General features: G+C 39.9%; 1 protein-coding gene and 1 long non-coding RNA gene across 2 annotated transcripts; both read left to right on the forward strand.

Moving 5' to 3' along the window:
* The first annotated feature begins 1,358 nt into the window (after window positions 1-1,358).
* Window positions 1,359-2,039, forward strand: LOC125314395. Its single transcript, XR_007197891.1, has 3 exons — window positions 1,359-1,419; window positions 1,549-1,665; window positions 2,029-2,039. It is a non-coding gene; the product is annotated as an uncharacterized LOC125314395 (long non-coding RNA).
* Window positions 2,040-2,067: 28 nt separating this feature from the next.
* LOC115729439 (pyrophosphate-energized vacuolar membrane proton pump-like) lies at window positions 2,068-3,788 on the forward strand. Its single transcript, XM_048275476.1, has 3 exons — window positions 2,068-2,115; window positions 2,442-2,777; window positions 3,171-3,788. The coding sequence occupies exons 1-3, from the start codon at window positions 2,068-2,070 to the stop codon at window positions 3,600-3,602; spliced, it is 816 nt and encodes a 271-aa protein (XP_048131433.1). The 3' UTR covers window positions 3,603-3,788.
* The last annotated feature ends 16,852 nt before the right edge of the window (window positions 3,789-20,640 follow it).

Here is a 20,640-nt window from a genome sequence, read left to right on the forward strand (position 1 = left end):
AATGTTGGCGTGTCCTCATGAACTTGTAGAGAAGTAATATCTTGCTGAAATAAGATGGAAATAATTTACTAAAAGCGCACGAATTTGTCTAGTTAAAATATTAAGCTTAGTGAATGGATTTATGTTGCGAATTTTGGTCGGGACTGGTTGTGGTTCATGTATGCATGTTTGCAAAAGCCGGAAATATTGATTGGGGTGACTAGATCAAATTCACATTCAAGCAACCCTCGCTCATCATAATAATCTGGATCTCATCTCATAATCACACATATCTCCTTGAGGTGAAGTCTCACCCCGTTGAAGCTTCTTCCTCTCCATTGACATCTCCCGATGACATACACCTGACTCGATAGTTGCATTCGGGTATTTTTAGCTCAATATTATCTTTGACGGGCTTCAAAAGAGGGAGTATGTAAAGCTTAGATGTAGTTGACACCGATTGAGGGCCTGTTTTCATTGGCTTCAGATTAGATACCCATGCTTTCGAATTCGTAGTTCCAAGCGGGTGCGGAGGTAAATGAATTTCTCGGTAACACTTCAAAGAATTCACCAACTCTGTGTTGTAGCAATAGGATAGTCCTCATATCAAATCAGCACCAGAAGCTCCTCATAGTATTCATATCGGGAAAAGCGATGGTATCCCGGAATTATAGTATTCCTTTTACTCCCTCCATGTTAGATCTCATATCATCTCTCTCATGGGATTTGCTTGAAGAGAGTTGGTGAAGTATAGTAGTTGTTTTTCTTTTTAAGATTTTCGGACATCGGAAAGTGAAGCAAGGCACAAGTTAACTTTAAAAGTTAATTTTTAAAAGTGGGGCCACTTGATTATGTTTTATAACGGGTGGAGTGATTTGATGAACTTGCCATTTCAGAAAGAGAAAAATTTACGAAAGCTTCATAGAATGAAAGACTTAAGGAAAACTCTATACATAATTGCGGCAGATGGGTTATATGGTATAATTTGGTTTCCTGATCCATTGACTGAAGACTGGCCTACACTTTTTAGAATCTAATTGTAGATGTCATGCTAGTAATACTCGCTATTTTTGTTCTGTTAGCTTTTGTTTGGTAAGCTGCTGTATGTTATCGAGAAAAGATCTTTAATACTTTCTTAGGCATAATTTATGTGAAAAAAAGGTTGAAATTTACCCTAAAAGCAGTCCAATCTTGGAAGAACTGAAAATCATTTCTGTCTACATAGTTTGGTCCAGATATTCAGATGAGCCGACTTATTTTTGTAGTGCTGATGACTGTTTACTGCAGGTGAGCTTGCTCGATTTCAGGTTGGAGTCACAATGGAAATCTCCCGATTAGATGCTTGGCATTCGAATAGAGATGGAAGCCCCAGCAGCATACATTGTCCGGGGCCTGTGTCGTAGGTGTTGTCTACCAGAAGTCATTCTGCGATGGATGCAGGTGGTGTTTTCTCCCAAAGAAGAAATCCCCCCTCTTTTCTTTTGACATTTTCAGCGTACACGCCAAAACGGATGTTCATAGCATCTCATCTGTCTTTCAATTTGTTGAACCATTCTCTATGCGATGCAGGTCTTGGTATCTGTAGCGGAGTCTGGTGGCCCTCCTGAAAGCCATGATGATCTGATTGAATTGATCACTTCGCCTGAAACAAGCTTACTTCATCTGTTTAGTCAGCAACACTTGCAGGTAATTTAAGTACTTGACACATGGGTCTTCATGTATCATGGGATACCAGGGACAGTCATTACGAGAGTACTACTCTCGTGCAAGTCCTGACTGCATTGCGCGTGAATTTTGTTGGCATAACAATGATTCACTACAGTCCTCTGGGTCCTCTCTGGTTTAAATTGTCTTTAATACTTTTAATTATGCACCCTGTGAACAAAGGACATCTTGATCGTACACCTTTATCGTGTCTAAAATGGATTGTGTTTTACTCTTTCATACTCTTCTTACAATGAGTAGTGTCCGACTTTTATGCATTTTGCCAACTCTTGTGGAATTATTCTAGTTACTTAAAGTTGCTGATGGTGTCTTGGTTTTTTCCAGGAATTTTTGTTCTTGCACAGAGAATGCTCCATATGCCGCATGGAGCAACAAGAAGTTGATAATTGGCTTCATAACAAGACACTTAAAGTTACTTCTCGATGAGAAATCATTCATTAGCCCTTCCTTTTCCTCTGTTTCGCGCGGCTGTCCTCTGTCTCTCTCTTCGCTCGAGGGTTCGCTCGTCTGTCCTCTGTGCGAAGGTCGACTGCGAAGGGTTCGCTCCTCTGTCTTCGCTCAGAGGGTTTGTTTCTAACTCTTTGCTCGAAGGGTTCACTTCTCTCTCTTCGCTCGTTCGCTTGTTTGCGAAGGTCGCCTCTTCGCTCGTCATCAAAAAGTTACGAGAGCACCTCTCTCTCTTCGCTCGCTCTCTGTGCAAGTGACCCACTGCGAAGCTGAGTCTCCCAACCGCAAAGCTCGACTTCAATCTTCGGCAAGAGATTCCCAACTCAGATCTGCTGGAGGTTAGGGTTTTCTCCAATGTTATTTTTTACCCTGCCTTGGGATATAAATCTGTCATTATCCCAATTTTTGCCATTGCCATGAGCATTTTTGTGAGTTTCAGTTTTGCTGCCATGTATGGAATTGCTGTGGCTGCCCTTGGTATGCCTAGTACCATTACCACTAGATTGGCCATAGATGCATGCCACAATGCTAGAGGTATTGCTGAGATGGCTGGCATGACTCACAGAATTCGTGAGAGAACCGATGCCCTTGACGCTGCTGGTAATACAACTGCTGCCATTGGAAAGGTACAGACAATCCTCGCATATGAATATAGTAACAGACACTGTCTTGTTGTCCTTTTAGTAGCTTGTCTTGAAAAAATCCGTAACATAGCAGTGGAAACGTCAGTCTCTGTGTAGAAATTTTTTTGTGAGACCACGTTCATATCATCCAGTGTGCGCACATTGGCCAATAATTTTTTTTTTACCAACATTCATGACTAAATATATAGGTGAATTATGCAAGTCCGTTTGGATTCTTGCTGGTGTGGCATGACGTTTGTCTAAAATCACATTTTTTTTTTCCTTGATGTGCTGCCTTTAATCTATCATTATTAATATTACCCCTGTTGTCAAATTCTACTTACCTGTTATTTGAATCTTATATTTGATAAGCTTTTCACTTTCTCCTGGTAGTAGGGATTCACTATTGGATCAGCTGCCCTGGTGTCTCTCGCTCTGTTTGGTGCATTTGTGAGTCATGCAGCAATTTCTACCGTTGATGTCCTGACACCAAAGGTCTTCATTGGTTTGCTCATGGGTGCCATGCTTCCTTACCGGTTCTCTGCTATGACCATGGAAAGTGTGGGAAGGGCAGCATTGAAGATGGTTGAGGAGGTCCGCAGGCAGTTTAACAGCATTCCAGGGCTCATGGAGGGTCATGCAAAGGCTAACTATGCTAGATGCATCAAAATTTCAACTGATGCATCTCTCAAGGAGATGATTCCACCTGGTGCTCTTGTTTCTGGTGTTCAGTTAATTCTTATGGAAATAAGATGCGTATCTGTTTTGATAGTTTACGTTGCTCAAGGTATAGCTCTTGATAGACTGCTTGTTCAGAAGATGTTGTAGTTTCTTCGTTGTTGAACAAAATCTGTAGGTAAACTAGGTTTGCTGATTAATGCTCTTATCATGATCTCTATGACAATGTTGGAGCTTCACATCGGTTTGTATCATTTGATTGTGGTTTTTTCCTTGATGAAAATTATTCGTTGGCCTTGGTTTTAAACAGATTGGAATTTCAACATCCCACACTGGGGGAGCATGGTGCTCCATTTTATTTTCCCATTGAGGCCGAACCAGGAGCCTTGCCATACTCTCTCTCTATTCTAGGGTCCGCTTGAAGATGCGCTAAACAAGCCCTAAGCAGCGGTCGGTCCTTGAGATACTTCAAAATGCTGATCGGACAATGCAAAGAATTACATTGAGATATGCAATTGCTCCAACTGTTCGAAAGTTAGCATATACTTGTATGTGGTTACTCAGTGACCTGCTAAGTAAAGTTGTGTGACTTCATAGATCTTTTTCCTTAATATCTTGAAATTCGCTTTCAGGCTGGTGCTTCGGAGCATGCGAGGACCCTTGGCCCTAAAGGATCGGAGCCTCACAAGACTACTCTTATTGGAGATACCATTGGCGATCCTCTGAAGGAAACTTCAGGCCCATCGCTCAACATCCTCATCAAGCTAATGGCAGTGGAGTCGTTCGTGTTTGCTCCCTTCTTTGCTACTCACGGTGGTCTGCTGTTCAAGGATTTCTGAGGGAAGGAAATGGATGACTTCCCTTTTGTACCAGCAGCATCGTCATCAACTCAATTTGGCCTTGGCATATATTTCCTTGTTGGTTTTCTATAGCTTTAGTGATTCTGATTGCTAAGGATGGTGCATCTATTTCCTTGTTGGTTCTCTATAGCTTTAGCAATTCTGATATCTAAGGATGATGATGACGATTATGAGGGTTACAAGTTTATGTTATTATGGGAATGCCTACTTGAGTTTTAAGGCTGAACCTGGCAATTTTTGAATTATGGACTGGCGGATTCTTCACTTTTAGTGTGCTCATCATGTTTTTTTCATAGGAAAGAATAATTATCGACCATGAAATGTGGAGTTTCATTTTTCAGCTGATGATCGTGTTGGTATTCTTTAAATTTTACTATTGATATTCTTGGAATGTTTTGAGTCTATGTTCATACCTCATCCTGTACTGAGATCACCTCACACCAGAGGAAAGATTAAGTGGAAGTCTCTGTCCAAATGTCTTCACTGGGGGACACGCTTCTCTTGAGTATTTCATGAGCATGCAAAATCCTTATTTTTCTGAACGTTACTAAAAATTTGCATCGTCAAAAGGGAGCAACCACAACCACCCTTTTGTCCTTTTATCTGAGAAACACAAGACTGATCCTCAGACATGATGAATGTCGATGCTACTGCTTTGATGGAGCTTCTGCATCTTTCCTTTGATCTGTGTTGACAGATAGCTGAAAGTTTTACCCAATCAGGCATGCTCCAAGAACAATGCAGGTACTAGGAAATTGAGGTAGCCCCTACATACCGACTCCTTCTGCTTCAACGAAGTAAAAGAAGCATGAGCAGGACCTATAATTTGGTCCGCGTTTACATAAATAATTAAATGACGAATTATACTTAAATTATTCAATATTTGAATTTACATTTTCTTGAATAACATGCATTTTAGGTAAGAATCAATCATTTTTCATAGAATATTTTATGTTAATAATATTCCAGAAGTAGAAATTTTCAACCGTTATCAATCGAATTTCTGTTCGATAAGCAGAAATTTTATCCTGTTATCAAAGGCATTTATCTGATCAAAAATCAATTTTTGAGGCAGAAGTTGATTTTTTAACTTCTGCTTCTTAAGCAGAAATAGAAAAAACGCCTGAATCCTTAATCTTCCCCATTCCCTCCCGCCACAGTATTGTTTCAAGACATGATAGGCTTCCTCGAAGCTCCACTACGAACAGCCATTGACGATGCCTCGCATCGACGAGTTGTCACCCATTGCCATTGTACCTCGCGATCGTGTCTTCAAGCAATTGCCCGCCGTCCATTGTTGTTTATCGGGTCCTTGTTGAACCTCATGTCTCTGTCCTCAAGAGCTATGCTGATGTGGCCACTATTGCTACCAACAGCATCATGGGTCGCTTGCACCAAATCTGAGTCGCCTGCACCAAATCTGGGTCGCCCAAGGTGGGCAACACCGAATATGGGCTCGCCGACTTTGGAATTGACGTCTAGAACTCGTCCAAAAAGATAGATACAGAGAGAGTTGGGGGTTGGGGCTCTGGTTAATGACTCAAGGTGTTGTTTGGGGTTCCAAGATTGGTTGATGGCAAGCGGCAAAGGCACTACATTTTAAATTTATTATACTTGTACTAATTCAGTACTAAACATAAAAGGTGACGTTTTTCGGTTCCGTCTAATCCTATACGGGAAACGAGAATCCAGAATCCGAGCGATCTAATGGAACCTATAGAGTTCAAAGGAGAGAACGTCTCAAACTCCATGAGAGGTGAAGGAGACCGAGAAAAGCCACTATTCTCCATATCAAAGAATGACTAGAAGGCAATGCCTCCATACCATCACGGACGACAGCGTTTTAAACTCCAACGCTGCCGAAAAAAAAGATCGAGCACTAGCAGGAGCCCTACTTTTAGCTCTTCCTCGGTCGGAAGAACCAGGAGGAGATTTTGGGAATCACTCGTTGTTCATCGATTTTTTCACCTTTCAATGAAAAAGCACTAGAGAGAGAGACAATGAGGGACAGAATGTGCGCGAAAGAGAGACAAAAATGGTCGGCAGGTGGAGTGTGCGATGTAGTTTATATGGGTTTTGGGGCTTATGTCAACAAGGTGCAGGGGAAAAATCCTAGGAGAAACAGTAAGGCAATGAGGTGAGGACATGACAGCGAGGTACAATGGACCCGACAGATAAGAATGGACCACACATGATTGCTTGAGGATATTGAGGGGGTCACAGCACTTAGCCTGCCCTCGGTATGGCTCGCAAGGGCCTAGATAAGGGTTGCGGCCCTGGGCGGAGCGAGGGCTCTCGATCCTCACTTAGGGGCCATCGGCTTTGCTGGCGTTGTGAAGAAAAATAAAATAAAAAATCAATAAAAAGTTCTAAAAATATATAAAATAAAAAATATTATTTATGTTAGTGTTGATCATGTCATGTAGGACAATCGGCCTTAATTGGGTTGTCACATTAGGATTTTTAGCCAAAATTAACCAAAAAGACTAAATTGGTAATTCATTAAAAGGTTTATGATTAAATTGACACAATTGAAATGTTTATGATTGAATTAGTAAATTTTTAAAAGGTTTAGGACTAAATTTTCCAAATTGAAAGGATTATGGCTGAAATTTGTATCAATGCAATAAATTTTGAACTTCTTAAATAATTTTCCCGCGTATGGTGAAGCTTAGAGCTGTTCCTTTGATTGAGTTCATGAGAGAGCAAAATGGGGAAAATAAGGAAAAGGAGAAGTGGATAGCCAAATTAAGTATGTCTATGACAAGTGGACTCCATTGTGCAAACTAAAATCCAACAAAACAAAGTGCACAAGTTAAAATGATCAAAACTATAATTGTTCTTGCAAAAACAAAGATGAGGTGTACCAACAAAATAACGATTGAATGGAAGACTTGACCATCCAAATGAAATGTACTTCGTGCAGCATTAGGTTCAATATCCGAATGGTGGGAAAGCTGGTCACATTATGCTATATTATCTCCTCTTTTATTCTACTACTGCTATTCTAATTCTCCATCCTGAATTTGAATCTCTATGCATTATTTCACTAGGGAGATTAGAATAGTTCTTTTTACGGATATCCGGAAGTAGCTGGAAGCTAATAGCTACCCTAATTCACAACGTTTAGTCTTTGCACAATGCTAAATTCTACTGAAACGGCATGTCACTAATAGTTAGATTTTATACTTATGATCAACACAAAAGGCAAGGGCGCTGTCAACGAACAGATGAAACTAAAAAGGGCACCGAAGTATCTGAATTCACAGTAGAAAAATGCAAGTGTCGTTGTTGAATTATTAGAATACAGAAATCTGTTGAACTTACTCATATCAACAGGAACTCAGGGGAGAGATTATTGAGAAAAATGAACGTAAATTTGGATTAGACATGAACTACTTCCTCATAACTTAAAAAATTGGGTACATTCTTAGATGAAATACTTAACCATTTGAATGTCCTTCTCTGCTTGAAGCCACATTTCTCATAGAATGATGTATTCTCATTGATGCAGTCAAGAATCACCTTATAGCAACCCACAAACTTGGCATGATCAGCGAGGAAAGAATGAACCTTCTTACTAGACATTAGGCGAGTAGAAATTCTAACTTGTCGATTGTCTACCTCTCTTTGCATATTACTTTTGCTGGTTTGATTGACGTCATTGAGAGTGGGATTTATGGACTTAATGGTTGGATCTTCGAAATTGGACATTGATTAGTGGTGGCCGAGAGAGCTGAGCTTCGGCTTAGGCATGCCTCTTTTGAATTGGTTTTGCACGTTGTATCTAATTGCTTGATTGACGCTCTTGAGGGTTGAATTCATGATAATGGTGGGCTGCTCATCAAGGTGGACGGTGATTGGTGGTTGGCCGTGCGAAGTTCTTGTCATCGACGATTTGGATAGGTGAAGGATCCCCGAATTGATTCGCTTGTGGTTATTTTGAGTTGTACAAGGTATTATAGGTGCTTTGGATTAGAGGAATTCAAGCCTAGTTGGGCAAGACGACCGATGTATTCATGTGAGAAAGTCAGCTATGGTGTTACATGGGTGAGAATATGATCTTGATGCTTTTGCTTATCGTGGTTGTTACCAAATTGATCTTGCCCTATTGTTGCGGTTGACGTCTTGTTTGCTAGGTGATTGACATTTCTAATGGTTGGCCAGCTAGAGCTGTACTCGTTGAGCTTTTAGCTCACTCTCATTGTTGAACTCTTTTTCATATACCTTGGTTCCCGTGTCTTCGGATGATAGTGGCGATGCTGGAGCATGCCGATGGTGACTGTGGATAGTATTATGGAGTAGATTTTTCTTTTGGTCCTCCCAATGTAAACTTTTCATTTAAAAGGATGATGTACATAAAGGTTTTATAATTAGATGACTTTGTTACGTGTCGGTGATTGTTTGTTTATAATAGGTGTCGATAGTGAAACCCTATGAGGCCATACACTTTAGGCACTTGTATGTTGGCATCACTTGTTTAGATAGTCGTCCACATGCGCCATATACTTTGTATGTAATAACAGATTAAAGCAGAGTGCGTACTTGTAAGTGCGGGCCCGAGACGTCACACTTGGTTAGGCCCTTCTCTTAAATAATGAGGGTACTTCAAGTTCTTGTTTGAAACAAGATTTAATTCGGGCACTTATTTGAGAAATTGAAGCCACTTTAGGTAATTATTTAAGAAAATAAGGACACTTCATGATCTTATTTAGAAAATATAGTTACGGTCACTAAAAACCCTCAAATTTAAGTAATTTTACCCCGAATGTTTTTTTTTAATTCAAAAAAATCATGAAACTTTAGACCTAGTGTTAAATCTACCCGCAATTCCTTGTCTAAAAAAGTTTTACATTTTATGTCCTCTCTCAAATTTGCCCAGAATAACGGCAAGAACCTTGAGGACAAGGTCAAGACTCGAGAGAGCAGTTTCCATGTTAACAAGGGAGCAATCTCAGCATTCGGACCGAACCTCACGGTCAAGTGGGGCGGTAGACTTTTCAGCATATAATCATTGCAAGGAGAGCTCAAAAAGAAAAGGGTGGAGCTTTTCTTCGCGGCCAAGAAAGAGAAATAAAGAGAAAGCGTGATGGTCAGCAAAAGAGAGAAAAATTTGATACAAAATAAAAATAAAAAATTGAGAAGTGATCGTCAAAAGAAAGAAAGAAAGAACAGAGGAGAGAGATTCTCGTGGAGGAGGTTAAAAGGAAAAATTGAAAAGACAGAGAGACAGAAATTGTCGGGGCACGTGTGAGAAAGCCACCGAGAGCAAAAGATCGGGTGTCAAATCAAAGGAAAGGAAGTTGATTATTGTGAAATGATTTGAGAATTATCAAAGGATTGTAAAAATGTTATTCGAATTGATTTGTGTATCATATTAACAGAAGTTATTCTATTGTAAAAGGATATATGTTTGGTATAGTGAAAACGATCTACGAAATGTCTAACCCTTTTTATTGAAGAGATAATACTACTCAGGTGAGAATGCTCCCAACAACATAGTTATTCGAGCCGACCATCTTGTAATCATGTTAATTAAAGGAGAATCAATGTCAAAACCAAGTAGTATACTACCTCAATTCCGAATTGGCTAAAACGAAGCTTAATCGCTAACAAAGAATTACCAGGCAGTAACAAATTACTTGCCCAAACCGATTATTCAAAGCTATCTGCAACGTGGAGCTCGCACGCAAAGTTCGAAAATTTTGCTCCAACTAAAACGTTACTTCAAATCAACTCTCAATGAAATCTCATAACTTCACAACGTCATAATTCATGATTTTCATGTAATTCCACGGCTTAATAATTCTAATTGGATTTCACAGTTCAAATTTCACATAATTTTGAATTTGTGTCATAATATCAAAAATTACTTCGATTTGACGAACATATGGCTTAATCCTCGCCGGATATTGCGGATCAAAAATGCTCCTTTTTCCTTTCCCCTTCTTTCCTCTTCTCTCTCTCTTAGTGCGAGCTCTCCCTTTTGGCTTTATATTTCTTCTTTTGCTTTTTTTCTTTTTCTAAAGCCCACTTTTTGACCAAGCCATGTGGAAAATATGAAATGTGGGCTCCCACTGGACACGTGTCGGTCAATTAATATAGTATTATTTTGTTGACTTAGAATATTTCATGTAACCCAATATTTCCTCGTTACTCTAAGCATGTGGTTGCTATTTCCGGGAAATGAATTACTAATTTATTATGTAGCTTGACAAGTTTGACTTTTTAGTGCGGTTCCATTGTATAAAGGATAAATACCACGAAAAATCTTAAATTGATACACATGTAACATGTAGATGGTTATATGTACACCTGATAATTATCATGTGTTATCAAACTCGATTTGACGGTAAAATTTAACGAAAACTAACGGATGATAAATTTTTTGCAGTATGTATCGGTTTGGGTAGGTATATCGGTTTGGAGTTTTTTATGATCAAGAAATAATTTGGGATAAATTTATCATATGTGTACCAATGTGGGATTTTTGGTGGTATTGACCCTTGTATAAATCGGATCACAAGAGAATGGTCAACAACTGGGCATTTTCTATTTCCTAAGCGGCATTTCGATTCTTTTCTCCGTGAGACTTGAACTCAAAAATCAAGGGAGGGTCAGAGCAAAGACGAAATGCACCGTCTCAATTTTGGATATTCTTTCACGAGAGCTCGTCGCAATGATCCTTCTCCCGGGGCGTGCATTCTATTTTCCCCAGTAAAGTTTTTGCCAAGTGATGCGCTCATGTTGGAAAAGTTGGTCCTCAAAACTTAAAAGACATGAAAGGCACTGATCGAAAGAGAAGCTAGTTGATCCAGGCATATTGTGACTGAAGGCATTTAAACTCTGTTCTAGAGTTTGCTAAATCGAGTCTAGAAGGCATTCAGCTTTGCTGAATCAAGTCTAGAAGGCATTCATCTTTGAGTTTGAGTGGAAATGGAGCAGTTTATTCGTCATCATCAAATTTTTTTTTTTTGACATAATATATCGTAAGAGACCATGCTCATGGCAATGTGACGTGCGGGCCTTCTTCTATTGCTTCCTTCCCCACTCACTTCCTCACAGAGTGGAAAGACCCGATTAAACAAGTTGTTTTGGGGCACTTAACCTGTTCTAGTATGTGCTTCAAGTTCCCGATCATAAGAGAGAAAAGTTGACTAGAATATGTGCTACCCGTGGTCAAAATGAGATCATCAAGCGAACTTTTTTAGAGAGAGAAGAGGTAGTGACATGTGCAATCTATTTTCTTCTCTTATCGGGAGAAGGTCCGATCTAATTGTACATTCGACAGATTACTACTACATTGAAGCTTTCCAGTTTCATGCCAATTACAGAATGTCCTACACTTTATCCCGGAAAAAGAAAGGTAATTCTACATCCTCACCGGTCCCTTTGATTGCGTTTGGGATTAACCTTGTACGCTTGGCTGACTCTACTTGTGTTCAACCAAAGTGAGGCAAAAACAGGGAGGACATCCATATTGTGGATTTCAGGGAAAAAATACAACAGATCAATTTAGAGTTTCAATGCAAGAGGGGTAAATTCCCAAGTGAGATCAAGAGCTTTAAATAAATTAACAAAATGCAGTCGACTCATAGCTATATACCAAGCAATTAGATCAAACACGATGCTCCACTCGTTGGTTCATTGAAGGGCAAGCTGCCTCTTTATTTTGCCTCCGAAGATACTTTCTTTTTGTTCCTTCCTGAGTTTTAATGGCCATGGATGGTTATTAGGTGCTGATTAGCTTCATTGATTATATTTAGATCTGCCAATTGTGTTTGAGAAATCTTCACCGGCATTTGGTCAGTGGCCACATGAGAAAGTGCAAGGACACGTGACGTGTTGATCCACAATCAATGACCATAAATAATTGTTTTTGTTAAGATATATGTCTCCAAAAAGGAAACTTTACTAATCAAACATGGAGCTTGCTTATTAGTCTTTCAGAAATCAAAATCATCCCCATTAAATCCATTCATTTTCCACTTTTCCTTCTTTAGTTATGTTTTAACTTAGTCAAACCCAATTCTGATACCGATTATTGCATAAACAAGCAATCGAACAATAAAATAAAATAGGCAAAACAAAAAAATAAATCGGATAATAGGTTTACATGCTTCGGTCGAGTGAGATTCATCGCTGCTTTCTCTATTGATCGAATCAGATAAATTAGGTATCTCGTATATTTTATTATTCTATCTATTTTCTTGTTCGATCGGTTGCTTGCGCAACAATTTTAATAATTGCTCATCGAACACACATAAGGCCATAAGTGTAAAATCTCAAATGTCCAGAACACTAGGACCAATTTGATGATTCGACATCGATCGATTAGGAATTTAGGTTGGATCCAAAGAAAGGAAATTCTATATGAGTTGCCTTGGGTATCAAACTCAAGCCACGAGCCTCGTGTGTCCACACATCCGTGGCTTAATCGATAATTCAATATATTTAGCTACTTGCACTAAGCATAAGTGGGGCCCTCTCGTCCCGTCCCTCTCCGTCGCTCTCGCACTTGCCTTCATTTAGCTCGTTTACTTGGTTTGACTCCGGTCCAATACCCCGTTCGGAAATGTCAGAAACGAAAGTCCACCATTTTAGAAAAAACATCCATATAAGTGATACCTACTAAATTCCACAACGAATCTAGCAAAGAGGCACGTAAATTAAAAAGACAGTCATGTCGCGAGGCTCAAGCTCGGCTACGCGCAGTTGAAAGAGATTATTTATTGGTTCAGTTAATTACAAGTTCTAATTATTAATTTTTTTTTAAGGAAAGCTAATTGGTTATTGGAAGCAGTGAAGAGAGAGAGAGAGAGAGAGAGAGAGAGAGAGAGAGAGAGAGAGAGAGGACCGGAGAAGACTCTCTTGCAATTACCCAGCTACGCGTGGTTGCCAACTGGTTCCCATTATACAAATCAACTCACAGGGAGAGGGAATTGGCATCAGCATGTTTCTTATCCGGATGCATTGCAAGTCGCTGTCCATTTCTTATTATATATTTAGATCTGCCAATTGTATCATTTACGAGCAAAAAAATAGACCAATATATGTAAAAATTTACGTATCACCGAAAGTTATTTCAGTATATTCTCCATTATAGACTATACTAATTTAATAGAGAGAAAGGCGTAGCGAAAGTCTTAAAAGTACAATATAGACTGCAGGAGTCGAGATATCAAGCTACTAGGGTTTATTATATTCCCTACTACTAAGAAAACTATAGATCCTCTGGTTACTCACATAGTCAATCAAGTTAACATAGATATTGCAGAAGGACGTGCTCATTGTGGCATCAAGAGCTTTAAATATATTAAAAAAACATTTTCTGATGGAAAATAAATTTGAAAAAGTGCAGGAAAGTTCAACGGCGCAGCAACTGTATGTATTTATCAAGTATGACCACTTGTCTGCATCGAAACTTGCTCACATGTGCAGTGAAACTTCCACCACATGAAGGCAACGACTATAAACTTATGGGTTACAAGATTCTCTTTGCCAACTGTTCCCATTATACAAATCAACCCACAGGGAGAGAGAATTGGCAACAACAAGGCCATTTCCTGTTTCCCGAGAGAGGAATTCTGGTTCTTCTCTCCGTCAGACCTGAAAGTGAAAATTAAGCGCAGAGTCAGAGCAAAGCCAAAATGCATCGACCCATTTTTGGGCATTCTTTCGCCGTGCTCGTGGCACCCATCCTTCTCTCCGTGCTTGCATTTTATCTTCTCAATAAGAAGAAAGCTGGTGCGCGTAGAAATGGAGAAGATGCTGATACTGGCGCACCTGGTTCGATGACTACGCCGACAGAAGCTGACAATTCCGATTTTACGTTGTTCGAAAATGGTAGATTCATGTGAAACATGACGCAGCTCGACGAATACTTCACAGTAAGGCACACGTCCTGATCCTATATGGATGAAGATATTCATGCCCGTGCGACCTATGGTACGTTGCTAGTCGTTGATAGTGAACGACAAAGACGAAATGCTCTTGCTACTTGAAATGGGATGTGATGCGCACACAAGGAGATTTTATGCTATTGTTTGAACCAATTATTTGGGTATAATTCATACTTCCGACGATTAGAAAGTATGTTGATACCATAGGGCTTTTACGATTTAAGCTCATATTTTTCATTAATAATTTGAGTTTGGACTTATGAATAGCTACTATTATGCATAATTTTTTTCTCTAGTAATTGAGGAATCTAACAAGACGTGCGAAGTGCTAATTATAGTAGAATTTTCTGCTAGACGTAACCCCAGTTTGAGAATGAACCAGGATAAAATCATATGTCTCGATTTCTCTTTCTTGCTGAATTTCTCTTTACTTCGCTACTATTGTGCGCCAAATCCTAACACTATCACTAGAGCTATCAGAGTGATCCGGATCGAATCGGGACCATGAAGGAAGCATGTGTTCTCGAATCGGGTGGGGGTGAGGGGAAAGAAAGAGACCCCACAACGCCAAAGAAGTCCTCCCATCATAGCTTTCGCAACCGATCCCTACCCACCCTTCACCATAAATAGGGGATTAATCTCAATAATTTCACTAACATTTTCCCCCACCACAATCATTGCGATAAGAGTTCAGGACATTTCCCTGAACTTGCACTGTTTTCGCACAGTTGGCAAGTAGGGAAAAATTAAGTTCTTGGTACGCCCGACATATGGTGGGGGGGAAAATTGGAGGCCTTTTTTTTCTTTTTTGTTTTTTAAGAGTGCTGTTTGTTGGGTTTCTTTCCAATTTAATTTTTTTAAATTAAATATTTACGAAAATATTTTTTAAAAATAAATATTTACCGATTTGGGCCTCACTCGGCGGTTGGTCCGCCGAGCGGCCGGGAGTGGGCCCAGCCTGCCCGCTCGGCAGCTGCTGCCGCCGAGCGGCCGGGCGGTGGGCCCCCACGGCCCGCTCTCGCTGGCTGGTTATTTTTTTTTTCCTTTTTAAGTGTTTTAATTATTTATATTTATAATATTTAGTTTATATCGTATTTTTTTAACATGTTATATTTATTTTGTGCATAATTTTTTTTTGCGAAGCTTATGTTTATAACATAATTAGTAATAATTAATAGAAAAAATTGTTAAGATCTATAATTCATAAATAATGTTGTAATTATGTAATTAATTGAAAATATTCATAAAAAAAAATTGGTAAGATATATGTTGAAAAAACAAATGCGAAAACGAACACGGAACACAAGGATTTATGTGGTTCGATTAAGGTGATCTACGTCCACGGATGAGGCAAAACGAAATTGCACTATGATCAAAGAGAGTATAGATTACAAAAGTCGATTTTCGACCGAACAAAAGTACACGGCTCACTCGTCTCTCACATAAGGAAAATCTTCAATAGCAAACGAAAAGAAACTCTACCTGCAAGTATAAAAAATAGGGCACAAAAAGAATTTCTCGGGGCGTTGCCCCGAACCCGCACGCAAATCTGTTCGCACCGCAAAGGAGATTTGTTCGCTTGCTCTGAGTTGAGCCTATCGGCCCAATTCTCCGCATGATGAACTAAATCTCAATTTTTCCTCCACTTTATGGGCCACACAAAAATATGTCGAGTCGGGTGATAAACCGGACCGGGTACATAAAATTCAAGACATATTTAACAATATATGAAATTAATTGAAAATATTCATAATATAAAATTGGTAAAATATTCATATAAATAATATTGTAATTATGCAATTCAGTTGGCTAAAAAGATTGAAAGAAGAGGAAAGAGGGAAAAGAGGGTTCATTTGATATCAAGAAGTAGCACCGATGGGAGAAAAATGCAAAATTGACAAGGAAAACAGCCGTTTTCCCACACAAAAAGAAAAGCCCGGCTTTTTCCTAAAAAAACGCCGTTTTCTTGTAATTATGTAATTAATTTAAAATATTCATAAAATGAAATTGGTAAGATATATGAAAAAAAAAAAATGAGATTTTCATAATATATTCATATATTGATGAGACATAAATCCAACCGGAAGGTGAAATGGTGATGTGTCAACAACCGGCGGATAGGGTCGACGATATCGGATCGGGCTCAAATTCGGTCGACTGAAGGGAAACGGCGTCTTAATCAATATACATTGCCGTTGGCGGTGATGAACGATGGATTTTTGCGATTGGGGATTGTCTAGATGGGTTTTTCTATTTTTTTAGTATTTTTGGGATTTTTTAATTGCGTTTTGTAATTTTGGATTTTTAGAAATTATGAAAATCTCAATACTTAATATAAGTATCAATAATTAAAAAAATACGAAATGAAAAAAAGTTGGTAAGATATATAAAAAAAAATATGTTGTAATTAATGTTAAAATTTATTAAGATCTATAATTAATAAATAATATTGTAATTATGTAATTAATTGAAAGTATTCATAAAATAAAATTGGTAAGATATATGAAAAAAATGAAATTTTCATAATATATAACAATCGTCAACCGTAATTACATATACTAATGATGTTGTCCTCCTCTATGACCTCCCGTTCCGCAAGTAGGTCGTCTCCGTTGTTCGGGAAGTCTAGTATTGTACGGACGTCGAGGACGAGAATCCGGATGACTAGGATGTGTGGATGACGAAAGCATATCTTCTGCAAATATGCCCCGTCCATATGGTACATATCCTACCGTATGAGGGTATTGAGAAAAAGGAGAGAAATCGGATCCATAAGGCTCGGCGGAAGTAGCTGAGTCTGCGGCAGTGTATTGTCGGGATATTGAAAATCAGATCCCCCGTGAGATGGGCTTGCAAACTGTGAGAACCCCGGAGTGAAATCTGACGGGCGAAATCCTGGAGTAAACCCGGGAGTGAAATCTGACTGGCCAAACCCCGGAGTGAACCCCGGAGTGAAATCTGTCGTATGATACTCCAAGGGATAGGGGACGACATGACCACCTGGATGATCTCGAGTAGCCCTCCGCATTGGCCGAACGTCTCGGGAGGGTCATCATCCCTGCGGTCCAACGGGTGCCGTAGTAGTTGCTGGTTGGGGCGGTGGCATCATTGTTAGCCGTCTTTCCTCATTCGAGCGTATAGCATTGCCCTAGCTATATTCCCCCACAGCTGCCAGATTGACGAGATGGGTTGACATTATGTATGATATGCAAAATTTGTTCAACGCCATCACCCCTGGTAATGATATCAAAATTAACAAAAGTTATGAAATGATAATAGATCACGTTACTAAAAAATAATTAACGAATCAAATTGAAAGCATTTGCACGAACCGTTACACCCATTGCGGCCCCCGGAATAGAAATCCCACCTCCGGTATGTCTACGGTACCACTCCATATATCCCGAATGATAGTGAAGTGCCTCCGTTGGGGATCACCATTGACAATGTAATCGATACGACGGTCCCACATATCAATGCACCGCCTGTGTTTACCTACCCAATCCTTGCCAACCGGCTTTAATTCAATATCATGCAACGCGGTATGATCACGCGGACGAGTAGGTATTGGCTCTGCATACCGAATCGACGAAGTACTCGATCCGGATAATACCACTCAACTATCCAAGAATAGCAGATGAGTGGGACACGAGCCCTCCAACTATCTTGTCCCCCCGGCGTAATATGGTAGAGCTTCCCCGGGAATGTCAATTTATGGCTCCCAAATAATCTGGTATGGTAATAAAACATATTAAATTAAATCAATAATTAATTTATAAGCTAAAAATTATATTAAACTTATTGGTTGTTATCATTACTTACGTCTTCGATCCCATTCTATCAAGTTGATAGCGTAAATGTGGCAACGTATGTGTAGGGACCTCCCGTTGTCGAGAGGCTCTTGACGTACCGCAAAAAAAAAATGAGATTTTCATATATTATACGCCTTTGGAAAAAAATTAATGACTCGATGAACTAAAAAAATAATAGATCACTTACCGACTACCGAGAGTTGCATCTTCTAAAGGATCACGATCCGCCAAGGATGGGGGCGACACATCGCGGAGCTCCGCATGCCCAAATCCGCAATACATGTAGGGCACCTCCAATTTGATGTTTTGATGGATCGGTTGCACTACATAGCTCCCGATATAACCATGCAAGCGCCGCTGAACCCCAAACACATGCGTAGGGGTTGTTGAGGTCCGCCAACAAAGTGGAAGAAATAGTAAACTAGCCCGTGCCCCTGATTTATCCGAAAAATGCATCCTCCAATTAAACGGAGAATGAACGCCTAGCATGTTGTACTATCATAACGTCATCGGCATCCGGAGGGAGATCATCAAAGTGTTTCTCTCAGCCAACTTAAGTTTATCTCAGTCCCACTCAAATTAGGCGGGCGAGCACCAAGTAGATCATCACAGAGAGTGCCCCAGTTAAAATCAGTACGGCGCAATCGGCACGTCCATCTATAGGCAGCCTTTGTGATCACCGCTATATCCTTAAGCTGCATCGTACATTCACCTTCCGGCATATGGAAGGTGTGGGTCTCTTGCCCCACCGTCGACCAACGCAAAGAATCAAAATGCCAATCTAACTGAAAATACCCCATCATATAAACTCCACAAAATCCTGAGCTTGTGAAGATACGGAAGTATGTTCATCAAGTTCATTCACGTGCAACATGGATCGACATCTAAGGAGTGCATTTTTATCATCTTCCTGAAATGTGATATGAACAGTTAGTAGAAATTTTGATATTGAAGTATGAATGGCAAATGAACTACTAAATTTCTCAATTACCCGAAAGCGTCCCATACGGTCTCTCGATCTATGCCGGGCTCCGTGTAAGTGCATAGAGGATTATCATCCCGAGGTCCCGGCTGAATATGAGTCCTTTGTGCCATATCTATAATTGTCATATTATCTCCATCATTAAATTGACATATCTTAATGTACATATGGAACAGGGAAGCAATGAATAAATATCGTGCACCGTTGATATTATAACATCTACAATAAATTTATATAAAGAAACCCGAAATTGATCTGAAATGAGAATGCACATGGAGGCCTAAACAAAATTCGAATGCAACGAAGCAAGATGATCCAGGGATATCCTTAAAAACAAACATCACATAACTGAAAACCAAATTACAGGCAACGAGTTCTTCGACAAGGATAGCAGCGATGCGAAGTTGAAGCTTACAACAAAAAAAACTACCAAAAGAAATCCCACAAGACGTGTTGTCCAAATATGAACGCAATCCTACGAGGGCATAAAAAGGTAGATAATATAGCTACACAACGAGGTCGGGCCACTATTCTCGCATAAGTCCTCATCGTACTAGCGGGGTCGTAATCCGTAAATGCGTCTCACTCTTCAATCCTTCAGTGGTCGACTCGTGTTCCATCTCGGGCTCGGACTCGTCCTCCATCTCTCGCCCGACTCGATGGTTCTCCAGCGCAACGTCCGCATTAGAGGGCTCGACGATCCGATCATCCGCAGGGGGTCTGGGGGACTCAATCGCTTCACCTTCAGGCTTGGGGGCTCTGTGGTTGTAACACTTCACCGTCCGCGGTCTATTATTACACTAGCCCGGAATAATACCATGAGGTATCTCAAAAGTCCTAAGCGGTCCATAGTTCTACTTCTCCCTTGATAGAACCAAGCTTCAAAGGTATGTGGGATCCGCAATCGCTCCTTCATCGACCCAAACTATGGTTCCCTTCCTAAGGTAGACCTTATCCTCGCCTACCGGGTACTGATGATCAGACAATATCCATCTAGCATCTTTCCAAAACGCTTAAGGCATATCTAGAGGTTAGAGTCCTGGGAAAAGGTTGTACCACAACGGTGAGATTTCATCTCATTGTCAACCCTAATTGCTAGTAGGCCAATACTACTTCCGAACAATTCTAAAATGCGCGCCATACAGCGATTAATAACCAAACGACTATACATCAACAACAATTCAAGAATTAATATAGAAGTGGAACTAGACTTCATACTATATCATTTCAAGCAACATAGATTCATAAGTCTATAATATAAAATGTTAGGATAGTCACAGAGATTCTCAACTCACTAGCGGGCCCGCGCAACATCTCAACCAATCATCAATATTATTTCACATACAAAACTTATATTAAATGCATCAATAAAGCAAGTCGTCCTATCCACGACTACATTCTATAACCGAACATAACTCATCCTAATTTACTCGCCTTATCAAGAGTTACTGTCGAAATTTAATGTCACACGACCCGTGTGTACAAGTAATTCTATTATGCCCCGATTCTGCATATCGAAAGCAATGGATGCGAATTGCTATAACTCGGTGTCCTCCACCCATCTCATTACGCATAATGGATGCACGGGCCTTCCTCTTATTCCCTAATGCGCCTCGGGAACTGTACTAATGG

The sequence above is a fragment of the Rhodamnia argentea genome, chromosome 3 (assembly GCF_020921035.1).
Source record: "Rhodamnia argentea isolate NSW1041297 chromosome 3, ASM2092103v1, whole genome shotgun sequence".
NCBI classification, from domain to species: Eukaryota; Viridiplantae; Streptophyta; class Magnoliopsida; order Myrtales; family Myrtaceae; genus Rhodamnia; species Rhodamnia argentea.

What these genes read in the sequence shown, in the direction of transcription:
- LOC115729439 (XM_048275476.1), top strand. Translation starts at nt 2,068, where the DNA reads ATGGAGCAACAAGAAGTTGATAATTGGCTTCATAACAAGACACTTAAA. An exon ending in TTCATAACAAGACACTTAAA is followed by an intron (nt 2,116 to 2,441) that starts GTTACTTCTCGA and finishes CCAACCGCAAAG; the next exon opens with CTCGACTTCAATCTTCGGCA. An exon ending in CAACTGCTGCCATTGGAAAG is followed by an intron (nt 2,778 to 3,170) that starts GTACAGACAATC and finishes TCCTGGTAGTAG; the next exon opens with GGATTCACTATTGGATCAGC.